Source organism: Oryctolagus cuniculus, chromosome 14 (assembly GCF_051225735.1).
Source record: "Oryctolagus cuniculus isolate XC-2025 breed Fujian yellow rabbit chromosome 14, ASM5122573v1, whole genome shotgun sequence".
Taxonomy (NCBI): Eukaryota; Metazoa; Chordata; class Mammalia; order Lagomorpha; family Leporidae; genus Oryctolagus; species Oryctolagus cuniculus.
In genome coordinates, this window is record NC_142880.1 from 24,639,391 (window position 1) to 24,654,126 (window position 14,736).

Genomic DNA, 14,736 nt, shown 5'->3' on the forward strand with positions numbered 1-14,736 from the left:
CTCTTCATTTTTTTTTCTTAATTTTCTTGATAATGGCCAAAAGCATATAGTCCATATATAGTTACGGCATTCATTGTATTTTGCTTTGACATAGTAAAAACCAACAGAGAATCAATGAGGAAATTTTAAATGATGTTTATATGCTATCCTTTCCTTGCAATTATAGTCCTTCTATGTGATATTGGTGCCGGTTTACTATCTGTTGTTGAGGTAGGTACTATGGATGGGCTTAGAAGGAGCCTGGATCATAGGGCACTACCATTAGTCAAAATGCAGAAAGCAGGAGAGGGAAGACAGCACAGAGTGGGGGTGGATTAGGCTGTGAATTTAACTGATGACAAACAGCCAGTCAACCAAAGAGAGAAGTCCACCAAGCCTGGCTATAGGCCGGCACTGCAGTTTGATCTGGGCATTTGGAAAGCATGTGGGAGAGGGAGCATTTCCTACAAAAAGGGAGAATCTCGAACACTTCAAATGGCAGGCAGATGGAAGAGGGAGCAGAAATACTTCCTAGAGAGCATATGGGGGCAGGGTTTGCTGCTGTGGTGTAACCAGTAAAGCTGCCCCCTACAGTGCCAGCATCCCATATGGGCACCGGTTTGAATCCCGGCTGCTCCTCTTCCCATTCATCTCTCTGCTATGGCCTGGGAAAGCAGTAGAAGATGGCCCAAGTCTTTGGGCCCCTGCACCCACATGGGGGACCCAGAAAAAGGTCCTGGCTCCTAGCTTTGGATCCACCCAGTTCCGACTGTTTCTGCCATCTGGGGAGTGAACCAGTGGATGGAAGAACTCTCTCTCTCTCTCTCTCTCTCTCTCTCCCTTTCTGTAACTCTTTCAAATAAACAAATAAAACTTAAAATACAGAAATGAATTGAGCAACATCCCAAGGAAAATCAGGAAGTTCAGAATAGAAGGAGGGGACCTGATGGTTTACCTTTCAAAAGACTGCTTAGTAATCTCTGTTTTCCCTCTAATGTGAAAAAGCAGCGTCGCCTATGCAGAATGAAGTGAGCAGACACTCGGGAACTCTAGATGTCTGCTCCACGATGGGGCACCACATCCCCTATCAGAGTGCCTGGGGTTGAGTCCCATCGCCCTTTCTGATCCGGCTTCTTGCTAGTATGTACCAAGGAGGAAGTAGACGATGGCTCTAGTATCTGAGTCCATGTGGAAGACTTGGATGGAGTTCCTGGCTCCTGGCTTCAGATTCAGGGAATGATCCAGTGGATGGAAGATTCTCTCTCTCTCTCTCCTCCCTCCTTCCCTCCCCCCTTCCTCTCTTTCTCTTTGTGTATCGGTCTCTCTCCCTTTCAAATAAATTAAGTAAATAAAATTAAAAATTAGTCTGAAACGGTATTATAGACATTTATTGGAGAAAATGTCAATAACATATGCCAATATTTTTAGTAGAAAGTCTTCATCCTTGCCAGTGGAAAGACAGCCTGGAGAAGATTTTGAGATTTGTTATTTCTTGATACTTTGTTCTTGACGATTCCTTTTGGTATTTTAAAATAAGCTATAGAACAGTATCAAAAATTCACTCTTGGCCAATATCTGTAAGTAAAACCTGTGAAATAACAAATATCTCTTATTTTTTTCCTGAAATAGAAAAGAAAGCTGCATTCACAAAATAGTTCTCATTATCATTTCTCTTCTAACGAGAAATCTTTGCAATAATCTGCAATGAGAAAAGAATTCCAGCAAAATTAGTAGAAGAATAGGAACAATGATAATGAGAAAATGCAAATGTAATTTTTGCAGGAGGCCAGAATAGGCCTCCATCAAGAACACAAAGGTTCAGAAAACAAAGCACCTTTACTATGGTAGTAAAGCAACACTGCCACCTGCTGGTTATATGGAAATTGCAAGTCTGGAAAGAAACACTTTTCCTTGACACTTTCTTCTTCTCCTTTTTTTTTTTTTTTTTTTTAGATTTATTTATTTATTTGAAAGTCAGAGTTACACAAGGAGAGAAGGAGAGGCACTGAGAGAGAGAGACAGAGAGAGAGAGAGAGAGATCTTCCATCTGCTGGTTCACCCCAATAGGCCACAACAGCCAGAGCTACGCCGATCTGAAGCCGGGAACCAGGAGCTTCTTCTGGGTCTCCCATGTGGGTGCAGGGGCCCAAGGACTTGGTCCAGCTTCCACTGCTTTCCCAGGCCATAGCAGAGAGCTGAATCGGAAGTAGAACAGCTGGGACTCTAACTGGTGCCCATATGGGATGCCAGCACTGCAGGCGGTGACTTAACTCCCTATGCCACACTGCCGGCCCCTGACACTATTTCATTTTTAAAACTGCCTCAGATTGGTTTGATTATTTAGTAAAATATGTAAGATTTAAAAAAATTATTTAATTCTCATAACTAAAAGTTGTGGATTTGGGTCAGCATGTACTGCATGCAGCAGGTTAAGCCACCAGCTGCAACACTGGCATCCCATATGAGAGCCCCAGTTTGAGTCCCACCAGTCTGATCCAGCTCCCTGTTAAAGTGCCTGGAAAAGCAGTGGAAGATGGCCCGTGTGCTTAGGTCTCTGCAACCCACGTGGGAGGCCCAGATGCGGTTCCAGGCTCCTGGCTTCAAGCTGGCCCAGCCCTCTCTGTTGTGGCCATTTGGGGGTGAATCAACAGATGGAAAATCTCTCATTCTGTCACTCTGCCATTAAAATAAATAAATCTTTCTAATTTTTTAAAGTAAAAGTTGTGGATTTATTTTTAATTTATGAAGTTAGCCTCAGAATATTTTAGTGCAGAAAGACAAAGCCTGAGATTTGGGGCCACAGGAACCTAGACTCAAGTGTTAGTACTGACAGTGGTTTTCCACTTCGAAAACAATTTCCCTGAGTTTCAGTTGTCTTACATGTAAGTGTAAAATGTTTAATGCCTCTAGCACATTTCCTCAGACCATGTAGGTAACCAGTAACTGACAGCTACGTCATTTTCCCTAGAATTACCTGATCTTTGTTAGAGGCTTTTGGAAAGTGTTATCACAGGAAGTGTAACTCAACAAATTCTTGCTTCTTAGGATTTCCAGACCTTCAAATCACCTGTCAAGGACAGACGGCAACTGTCAGTACAACATTTCCTCATACGAAAGGAAAGGTAATAACTGACTGATTTAACCCAGTGGCAACAAAAGCAAGATGCTCAAAGCAAGAGAAGGAAATCAAATTCAGGCACGTTTGATATTGTGCTTACTTTTCCCTTCTCTCCAGGAAGGCCCTGGCTCTGCTGACAGCTGGCAAAGAGAGCAACAAGTCTTCTGCTGCTGTGCAGATCATCTGAAAGATCTCAAGAAAGAACTGCAGGGATGGTCATTGTGGTGCAGTGGGTTAATCGCCTGCCTGAAACACCAGCATCCCGTATGGGTGCAGGCTTGAAACCCAGTCGCTCCACTTCAGATCCAGCTCCCTGCCAAAGTTCCTGGGAAATCAGCAAAAGATGGCCCAAAAGTTTGAGCCTCGGTCGCCCATGTGGGAGACCCAGATGACGTTCTGGGCTCCTGGATTCAAATTGGCACAGCTCTGAACATTGTGGCCATTTGGGGAGTGAAACAAGATATTAAGCTCGCTCTCTCTCTCTGCCTTTCAAATACATAAGCTTTTAAAAAATATAGCTGCAGGGGTTGGCAATGTGGTGTAGCAGGTAAAGCCACAGCCTGCAGTGCCAGCATCCCATATGGGCACTGGTTCGAGTCCCTGTTGCTCTGCTTCCGATCCAGCTCCCTGCTAATGCACCTGGAAAAGCAGCAGAGGATGGTTCAAGTGCTTGGGCCCCTGCACCCTTGTGGGAGACCCAAAAGAAGCTCCTGGATCCTGGCTCATCCTTGAGCCCATCCTTGAGCACTGTGGCCATTCAGGGAGTGAACCAGCAAATGAAAGCTCTCTCTCTCCCTGTTTCTTCCTCTTTCTGTAACTCAACCTTTCAAATAAATAATTAAATATATGTACATGGCTGCAGAACACGTCAGGGTATCTGACACCTCAACTTGGTTATGGTAAATCAACCCCATGTCCCTTACCAAGATTCTCACATTTCCATCACTGCCTGAGGCCATGAGTACAATCCTGCTACTCCTGGATCTGTGAAATATCCTGTAGAGCTCCATGCATATTATCACTGAAGTACATCACCAATGCAGGAGAGGAGGGGATTTACCAAGTAGTGTTCTCCTAATCTTTTAAATGCATTTCTTTTTATTTAAGATTTATTTTTACTTATTTGCAAGGCAGAGTTACAGAGAGGCAGAGGCAGAGAGAGGGAGAAGGAGAAAGAGAAAGAGAGAGAGAGAGGTCTTCCATCCACTTGTTCACTCCCTAGATGGCCTCAATGGCCAGAACTGAGCTGATTTGAAGCCAGGAGCCAGGAGCTTCTTCTAGGTTTCCCAAGCGAGTACAGGGGGCTAAGGACCCAGGCCATCTTCTACTGCTTTCTCAGGCCATAGCAGAGAGCTATATTGGAAGTGGAGCAGCAGGGACTCAAACCGGCATCCATATGGGATGCCAGCACTGCAGGCAGCAGTTTTACCCACTTTGCCACATCTCTGGCCTCAGGAATGTGGTTCTCATTGCAACAAATACATCATCTGAAAAACCAGAAATCGTGTAATTAAATTATGGTCACTAAGCTGAGAAGTACACCCTTTACCATCCATAAAAAATGCTTATATTCACAGAGAAAACCCAAATTTCAAAATCTATGTCATTTAATAACAACCTTATACAAGCATTCTGATTTAATGAAATGTATATAAATTTATTTTGCATAATTGTTTACAACAGAAAATCCTGAACAAAAATAGATCTAAAATTTATTTTATTATTTCTGCTTTCCTTCAATTTACATAGTAGAGTCAATTATGTACAATTTGTTCCATGTATGAAGTTTTCCATTTACATTTTCTGCAACCAAGGACACACAAACATTAAAAATTTTAAGACATATATTCAATTATGTACAAAATCACAACTGGTCAATGAATAAGTTCAATCTTATTTCAGAATCAGTATAAATTGTGAAAAACATGTATCATGAAAAATTTTTTCTTGAACAAACCAACCCATATAATATAGGTGAATCCAACAATAAAAGCAATGATTATAAATATAGTAGTGTATCACCTGTGAAAGGAGGTATTCTTTCAAAATATGCATATCATAAATTAAAGAGTCCAGCTCCCAAGTGCCAAATCATTGGTTCTCTTTAACCATTTTCATTTGTTTGTAAAAAACAAAACAAAACAAAACAAAAAAACTAAACAAAACAAAACCCTGCATCATTTTATAAAACTGTGTATAGAGTTGACCTTGATCACCAAGAAACTATGAAAACCAACCATGTAGTGCCCTGTTTATCAAATTATTTCTATGTACGGAGTGATTGCTTTTCTTCTCTCTAAAGGAAATGCTCCTAGACTACACGGTTTTTGCAGCTATTCTGTGTCCCCGCTTACACTCATTCCACATTTCTATCGGTGAGTTCCTTGAGATCTGCAATTACCTAACAGCTATGAAATTCTTCCATTCGACTCTCTGTCCCCACGTACAGGACACAGAAAATGCCAACTCTCCATTAGCTTGGCTCCAACAAAAACAAGCACTGTAACAGTGTCTGGCTGGCTGAAGAGGAGGTTCTCAATCGAGGTATCACGTATCTGTGGTCCCCTGTCTAAAAGTTTACCTTTGGTTGCTGAATTTCTTGTTTCCCCAATACCCACATTTTGTGCTACCTATATGGTTTTGAACTTTGGTGCTTCCATGTGCTGGGTGTCAGTAGGTCGTTTTGATTTCTGACTCACTGATGGTTTCTCTCTTCTAATACAAAGATGTGCGTCCTTGGCTAGCTCCTGACTCATTCCTTCCCTTTTAATTTTGGTTTACAGACTCATCTGGTTGACTCATCATTGACCAAAGATCACCCCTAAATAACCTCTTAAATTCTGCAAATTTTGAGTGCTTATGATTCTGGTTACCCACATCTTCATTCTCAGTTTGTGTTCTCCTGGTTAGAGTGCATATGTAACACTGCTTAAAAAAATAACATAGGTGAAATCTGATAATAAATCTTATCAGTTGAGCAACATTTATTTCATGAAAACTCCAAATGCAACCAACTCTGAGTTTGAATGTTGACACATTTCTTAATTAGTAAAATCCTAATCAGGATAGAAATTATTTTTGTTGACATTCATTGGTCTACTTCTGCCATGTTCTGAATTGGCATAAGTCTGACCCGAATGACTAGAGTGAAGATATAATGTTTTCAGGTTTGTGAAATATTTCAAGTTTCAGATACATCTATCAGTTAAAGAATAGGCTTTAATGTTTTCATCAAATAATATTACACACATGCCTGTGCATGCAAAGCACTACTTTAGTTGCTACAAGTAATGTGCTAGGAGATGGCTTTTTAAAACAAGAAAAATCAAAGTACTGAGTATGTAAACATTGATCAGTAGTTCATTAAAAAGTCTTCCCCTGTCTAATTGGCACTGTTTTTTACTGAAGCTGGTAATTTCCACTGGAACGTATGTAACTGAATAATACTATCACAGAATAAGAGTTAAACATTGAAGATCAGCAAAATCAATAAATTACCTCCTGGAATTCCTGAGATAAACTGAAAGTTTGTATATAAAATGCCGATATTTCTGTTTTCACTATAGATAAGGATACGAAGATAACTTAAATTCCAATAATTCAATAACTTGTTGTGATAAACAAAGGCCTGACTAGTATATGAAGGAGCCTCAAAAAGTTCATGGAAAAACAAAGTTAAAAGATGCTTGTTTTGGTGCAAAAAGACTTTGAAATTTATGCACACTTTATTCATAACATTCATCTTCCATGAGCTTTTTTAAGATCCCTGATTATAAAATTGGTTTCAAATTCATGGGTATTCAGTAATAATTTCTAGAAATCATCACATAAATTTGGTTAGTAACAATTGTTGAATCATAAATTTTCTAAATAAATCCAAACTACTGGCAATAAAAATCAAAACAAATTGTAAAGGAAACAAAAGCATCTGAATGTAAACTGAATATTGGCAATTTGTCTTGTTAACAATTGGGGATTTCACATGTAGCCAAGGGAATTAAGCAAATATGTTTGTTTCCAGGCTTTTGGTGGGGTTTGAAGGCACCAAACTGTCTCTTGCAGTAAAACAAAAACAAATGAGTCCTCATATATACATAAAAACACATTCAATTACACAACGTGAATTCTTAAGTGTGTCAGTCCACCCTGGGTAGATAATGCTGCCATGGCAATGTGTGTGTTGGGAAATAGAAGTCAATCTTCCAGCTGTGTATAGAGTTGTCTTCTCCTGTGTCACCCTTCATCTTCTGCTTTGCTGACATGTTCCACTACCACTGCATTTTGGTTCTGAAACAGCACATCTGTGCCTGATGGTGGCGGCTTATACAAAAAGACTGCAAGTCCATTGAAGAAAATGGTGATAATTTTGCAAGTAACACCTAAATATTGAAAAAAAAAAAAAAACTTACATCAGGCCTTTATATCCTCACACAAAAATTCTTCATGAATAGAAACTCACCAGTTTAAAGTGAAGAATTTTGGGAACATTAGTTTTATGCTCTACATTTTTAAGACATTAGGGAGAAATAAAATATTTATACACAATTTGATGAAATGGCATTTATTTTCCTTCTAAACAATAAAAGTGCATGGTAACAATTATCCTATTGTCAGTCATGATCATCTGGTTTTGTAAAAAGTATTATATAGGATTAAATAAATCCATGTTCCATTTCTGCTTTCAACATAGTATACATCTATCAACAATTACAAGCAGACAAATGTCAATGACAAAACCAAATAGCTCAAACCACCCTTGAACTTGATAAATTGCATAATTTTTCATGTTTACAATAAAAAACAATTCTGGAAATTAAAAAGGCTTTGGAGTTCTTAGAAGGAAAGCTCTAGGGACTATATCACATTTAATACCTCAATTTTCTCTCAATTATCAACTAAAAATATAAAACATTCAAATTCACAAGCTTGACTGGGTTTGATTTTGAGCTCAGCTACATGAAGAGAAAGTAGTTCTAACTGTAACACAAGCATTTAATAAGAGCCTGTAAATGAATGACATGTGTAGTTTTTCAGTATCTTCTTGCTTTTAATTATTCATTAATATTTTAAAATGTTTATTTGAAAAACAGCCTTGCTCATTGATGTAAGCATTACTTGATTTATAGGCATGTTAGTGACACAGGTACAACTGTTAATGGTTTTTGGTTGGTTGGTTGGTTGGTTGGTTGGCTTTTGAAAATTTAAAGGTGTATATGTTTTGGGGGAGGACAGTGAATTCTCTCACTCATCATAGAATAGGAAAAGGCAGAATGCGTTATGTATATGGCCAGAAAATACATGCACAAGCAATTAAATAAATTATAAATATAAACACATGGAATAAAAAATGGTTTATAAAAGCAGCTAAGGGCCGGCGTTTTGCTGTAGCAGGTTGAGCCTCCACCTGTATTGCTGGCACCCCATATGAGCATTGGTTCAAGATCCAGTTGCTCCACTTCCCATCCAGCTCCCTACTGATGTGCCTCAGAAAGCAGTGGGGGAGGGCCCAAATCCTTGGGCCCTGCACCTGCATGGAAGACCCAGCAGAAGCTCCAAGCTTCTGATTTCAGTCTGGCCCAGCCCAGCTGTGGTGGCCATTTGGGGAGTGAATCAGAGGATAGAAGACCCCTCTCTCTCTCTGCATCTCCTCTTTTCTCCACAACTCTGCCTTTCAAATAAATATAAAAATTAAATCTTAAAGAAAGCAGCTAATAGTGATGAGGAGATTAATTGCAACTATTCTCATCAGTGTTTATTCCTTCATTGCTTTTTAAAGTTTATATATTTATTTCCTCAGTAGATATTTTATTTCTGTCATAAATTCAGCTGGGACTTTAACAGATAAAGAGCAATAAGCTTATTTTGATAAATGTGTCAAAATAACAGCAATGAAAATGATGATTGATTTCAGAATTTTCTATTTTTAATACTCTAATTTCTCAGATTATTTTTGAAATTATAAAGGTTTATTTTACAAACTAGATGTGTTGCTCCTCTTCACTTCCTTATTCTTAACTTTCATTTATTGTTAACCAAGACTGTAGACTACAAAGGAGAAAAAAGGCTAACCCTCATGGTTGACCTCCTGTACTAGGAAAAAGTTTCTCAGAAGTGCCTTAGTGCAATGGATCCTTCCTTGTTGCATCTCTGTGTTTTCCAAAGCCCAGACACACAGGTGACAACCACCCCAGTGAGTTTCTCAGAATTCCTTTTTGGCTTTAGGGTATCGTTTTCAAAAGAGTTTAAGAGACACTGTTAAAAGAGAACTAAACTACAGGTGGTATAATGAAAGTGAAAATTGTATTCTCTTCTATTGAAGACTGAGGCTTGCAAGCTCCATTCAAAGCCTCTCCTGACATGCTATGATGACTGGGCTTTGCATCTATCTGGACCTCAGGACTGTCCAACAGGATTGACTGAACATTCAAGCTAAGTAGCTATGCCAAGTTGTTGTTGACACCACTAGTTTACTCCAAGGTTATTGAGAAGTTACCACTTACTTATGGCTACTAGCATGTGGGCCATCTTGATGTTATTGTAAAGCCAGCAAGCTCCTTTAATTCCACACTCATTAATATCCCAGAGAATACATGTGCTGTCTATTATGACACCGAATATAATTGGTCCAGGTATTGTGCCTAAAAGAATTATAGGTGAACACATATTGGTAAAGATTACAATATATATTTACAGATTTTTCATATATAGGGTTATACATATATTTTATATACATAAAAATAGGCATTCATGTATCTATAGGCGTAAGTTAATTCATGTACAAGTGAAAAGCTTGTGGTATAGACAATTTTTTTAGAAAATTATATGTAATTATCATCATGTACATTAACATAGTTATTGATATATTTTGATATTTCTAATCAACTCAAAATGTATTTTCACAGAATTATATTGTTAGCATTTATAATATAATGAAAAAATGTGTCTTTGAAATTAGCTATTGCACCTCCAAAAAATCAAAATAAACTATTCCTGATGAAAAAAACCATGCACTGAACTACTGCATATATGCTATGTCAAAATGTTTGTTCATGCATATAAAAATTAATGTGCACATGTATATGTATGTGTGCATGTATATACACTAACATGTGCATATGTGTGAGGGCTAATATACACGTACATACAGACTTTCATACTAATATACACTGAAGCGTTACTATCCTACACAACACACACACACACACACACACACACACTCACTCATGAGCTCAGGCCAGGAGGCATTGAATTTCCATTTTCAGTGTGGCTTTCATATTTGTGGGCTCTGCATCCACAGATTCAACCAACATCTGATCAAAAATATTTGAAAAAAAAAACTGTGCCTGCACTAAATATGCAGACTTATTTTCCTGTCATTATTCCCTAAACAACATAATATAACGACCATTTAGATAATGTCTACATTGTATTAGATATCAAAACAACCTGGAAATGATTTACAGAATATGGAAGGATGTGTGTGGACTATATGCAAACAGTAGGCCATTACATAAGATACTTGAGCACCTTAGGTTTTGGTGTGGGGGTTCTGGAACCAATCCCCTGCAGATACTGAGAGACAACTACAGTTAAGGTGCTTCTAGTTGTTACCTATCAAATAATGATTTGAGGTGATAGCTCTTAGACAAGTATTTTGGCCACCTCTAGTCTGTTCTTTGATTTGTAGTATGATACGGTCAAAAGAGTGCTGGACTGAGAGAAGGATCATTGGTCTCATTTCCACATTTCCATTATCTACCGTGTAGCAGTGAGCAAAATCCTAAATCTTTCAGGGCCTTAGTTTACTCTTCTGAACAAACAGGAGCTTTGAATGAGCTGACCTCTGTGTTACCACTTTTTTGCTTTTGTTGTAGAAAATGATCTTAGTGAAATGTTTATATTTACCCCTTCCTTCTTATTCTTCCTACATCTAGAACCTTACACAATTCTCTAGTATGAATTCTTTCTTCCCTAAATTATTGATTAGTCACAAATCTACAAAACAGTTATTATAGAGAAACTAACTCATTGATTTTCTTGCTAAACCAACATAGTAGTGTCACAAATGGAGATAAAAGCAGGAAGGAAAAACTCTGTTTTGATGTCATATTCGATATTTCCTTTCATATAAATATGCCTTTTGAAGTTAATTTGCAACAGAATTAGAAACAACAGGTAAAAATCAAGTAGGTGAACAGTAAAGTTGTATTTGTAAGTGTCTTTTGTAAGTAACGCTACATCTCAATCACTGGAAAACAGCTTTCTTCAACAACAATTAAATAGTCTTCCACTATGATTTAGTTATATATTTGGCACAAAAATGTAAATCAATAACACCAATAAGTCAGAATGGCAACATTTACTAGTGAATTAATTAAAATGGCATACCCAATAATCGAAGCAACATAAACTGTATTCCCAACGCTAGAGACCGTTGCCTTTGATTAACACACCTGGAAATATTAAATACAATATGAGACCAAGAAAGGTTGAGTAAGTTCATATTTATACCAGTTAATCATTTCTATATTAAATGCTGTACAAATAAAAAAAATTCTTTGTATGAGCATATATGGCTTAATCTTTCTGGAAGTACAAAATAAGAGAACTTTTATCTGAAATAAAATATTGAAAATAACATTAAAAACAGTCACTAGCCCCTAAGAATTAACATTAATTCAGAAGGCTTCTTTTTCATGAAGCCCCTCAGCAAATGAAGCACAGGAAAGCACTTGAACATATAACAGCCAACTATGATTAACCCACGGCAATGATGCAGAGCCGAAAGCCTATTCTCTAAGACCAGGACTGACACAAAGATGTTGCTCTCACAACTTACATTCAACATAGTTTTGGAGGTCTTGGCTAGAGCAATTAGGCAGGAAAAATTTTAAAAAGGCATCCAAACTGGGAAAGACAAACAAAATTGTGCAGCTGACAGAATCATACATGCAAAAACCCTAAAATACTTTTTAAAAAAACTAACAAATGAATAGTTTCAGGAAAGAAATCAACATAAAATACCAGCTGTATTTCCAAACACTAACAATCAATAATCCAAAATAGAAACCATGAAAATAATCTCATTTATAATAGTATCAAAAAATAAAATACTTATGAATAAACATAATGAGAAAAATAAAAGACTCGTATGCTGAAAATATATACAACACTGATAACACAGAAACTGAAGAGGACATACATAAATAGAAAGATAATCCATGGTCATGAATTCTAAGAATTAATATTGCTATTAGGGTCAGCATTGTGGTATAGCAAGTAAAGTCACTGCCTGCAAGACCAGCATCCCATATAGGTACCCGTTTTTGTCGCAGCCATTCCATTTCCAATCGAGCTCCCTGCTAATGACCTGGGAAAAGCAGAGGAAGATGCCACCCATGTGGGACATCCAAACAAAGCTCCTGGCTCCTGGATTCTCCCTGGCCCAGCACTGAGGTATGAATCAGTGGATAGAAGATCGATCTCTCTCTCTCTTTTCCTGTCTCTCCCTCTCTCTTTGTGCTCTGACTTTCAAATAAATAAATAAATCTTTTTTAAAAAAAAAGTATTAATATTGCTAAAATGTCCACACTACCCAAAGCAATGCACAGGTTCTTTGCAATCCCATAAAAATTCCAAAGGCATGTTTCACAAAATAGAAAAAACACTGCTGACACTCACATGGAACCAGAATAGATCCGGGATAGTTCAAGAACCTTGAGCAAGAAGAACAAAGCTGGATGCATCATGTTTTTAGATTTCAAAATATATTACAAAACTATGGTAATTACAACAGTATTGTTTGGGGCTAAAAACAAATATAAAGACCAATGGGACAGAATACAGAACCTAGAAAGAAATCAATACATTCACAGTCATTTACTCTTTGATAAAGGTGTCAAAAATGAAAAGGTCTCTTCAATAAATCATGGTATTCACGTCCCAGAGAATGCAAATGGACCCTTATCTCATTCTATATGGAAAAATAATTTTAAAATGGACTAAAAGGCTTAAGATCCTAAACCTTCTAGAAAGGAACTTAGGGGAAAATGTGCTTGACATGGAGTAGGCACCAGCCCCTTAGATATTACCTAAAAAGCACAGGCAACAAAAGCAAAAACAGACAAATTTGAACAAAAAAGCTTTCAAAGCTTCTGCACAGCCAAGAAAATAAATAGCAGAGCGAGGGGACAACATACAGAATGGGAGAAGATACCTGAAACCGGGCATCTCATAAGAGATTCACACCCAAATATACAAGGAACTCACACAACTCAATGCCAAGAAAACAAATAATTCAATTTTTTTAAATGGGCAAACAACTGCAATAGAAATTTCTTCAAAGAAAACATATAGATGGACAACGGGTATATGAAAAAAAGTTCAACATTACAATCACTCACAAAATGCAAATCAAAACCACAAAGAGATATCTCCTAACACTTGTTAGGGTGTCTATTTTCAAAAACAAGCAAGATAACAGATGTTGGCAAGGTGGAGAAAAGACAATTTTTGTACACTATTGGTGGGAATGTCAATTGGTACAATCATTATATAACAGAATAGAAGCTTCTCAAAAAAACTAAAAAGAGAACCGCTATTTGATACAGTAATTCCACTACTGTGTAGGGAAATGAGCCCCAGATGTGTGAGGTTTAAATGGGATCATGTGTGTGAAAATGTGTTAACACTGTGCATTTGGCATATCCTTGGTGTTACTTTCTCTGCCTCTTTCATGAAGCTTCAGTTGTGAGCTGATGGCAGGTTCATTCGTGGAAATTAAGTACACTCCTCATACACTGGAATCAGAATGACATGCATTCTGCCTTACACGGCAGGTGCTGCGGTACTCATTCTTCCTGTGTATAATGCTAATTCAGAAGATGGCAATCACCTGGCTGTTCACCAACATTCTCTGATTACAGTTGTTCTTCCTCCCAGGCATTGCTTTACAAAATAGCTGTTCTGTATCCAAGGGCACTTCAGAAACTTCGTTGGAATGTAGTATTATAAGATAATTTATTTTGGTGCAAAGAAGTTTGTGAAGTTCATACACATGAGGGGGTCTTCAAAACGTTAACGGAAATATTGTTATATATAAACTACATGAATTCCAAATATTTTTGCAACAAAATAAACTTAACTTTTAATTCTCTTTTCCAAAACTTTTTGAGTACTTTCATATTTCCTAACAATCTGTAGCCTTTTCACCTTTCAATTATATCTATAATCTATCTACATTTATATATATAGTATTTATTTATTTATTTGAACACCAGAGTGACAGAGAGTGAGGGACAGATTGAGAAAATGAGATCTTTCACTGTTTATTCCTCAAATGCCTGCAATAGCCAGGAGCAAGGAACTCTATGCAGGTTTCCAAAGTGGGTGGCAGGAACCAAGTTATTGGGCTGTCCTCCATGGTCTCCCAGACATATTAGTAGAAAGCTGGCAGAAACATGGAATAGACGGGACTCAAACCAGGCACTCTGACATGGGATACAAGCATTCCAAGTGGCAGATTAACCTACTGCACCATAATGCCAGCTCCTCATACTTTTTTTGATGAATAGAAAGTTTGGAAATTCTATCTAAAAATATTAAATTATTAACCATCCATTTCATGAAAATTGAAGGTA

At 37.6% G+C, this 14,736-nt stretch overlaps 1 protein-coding gene across 3 annotated transcripts in view; it reads right to left on the bottom strand.

Moving 5' to 3' along the window:
* Positions 1–4,733: 4,733 nt before the first annotated feature.
* SLCO4C1 (solute carrier organic anion transporter family member 4C1) overlaps positions 4,734–14,736 on the bottom strand; it is a 69,134-nt gene continuing 59,131 nt past the window's right edge. For all 3 annotated transcript variants that reach the window (XM_002713954.6, XM_070056886.2, XM_089313067.1), the window contains 3 exons: positions 11,486–11,550; positions 9,598–9,735; positions 4,734–7,476 (listed from right to left, as the gene is read on the bottom strand). In XM_002713954.6, the coding sequence (XP_002714000.1) occupies positions 7,331–7,476; positions 9,598–9,735; positions 11,486–11,550 (349 nt within the window). In that variant the 3' untranslated portion in view covers positions 4,734–7,330. The remainder of the gene's footprint in view (positions 7,477–9,597; positions 9,736–11,485; positions 11,551–14,736) is intronic.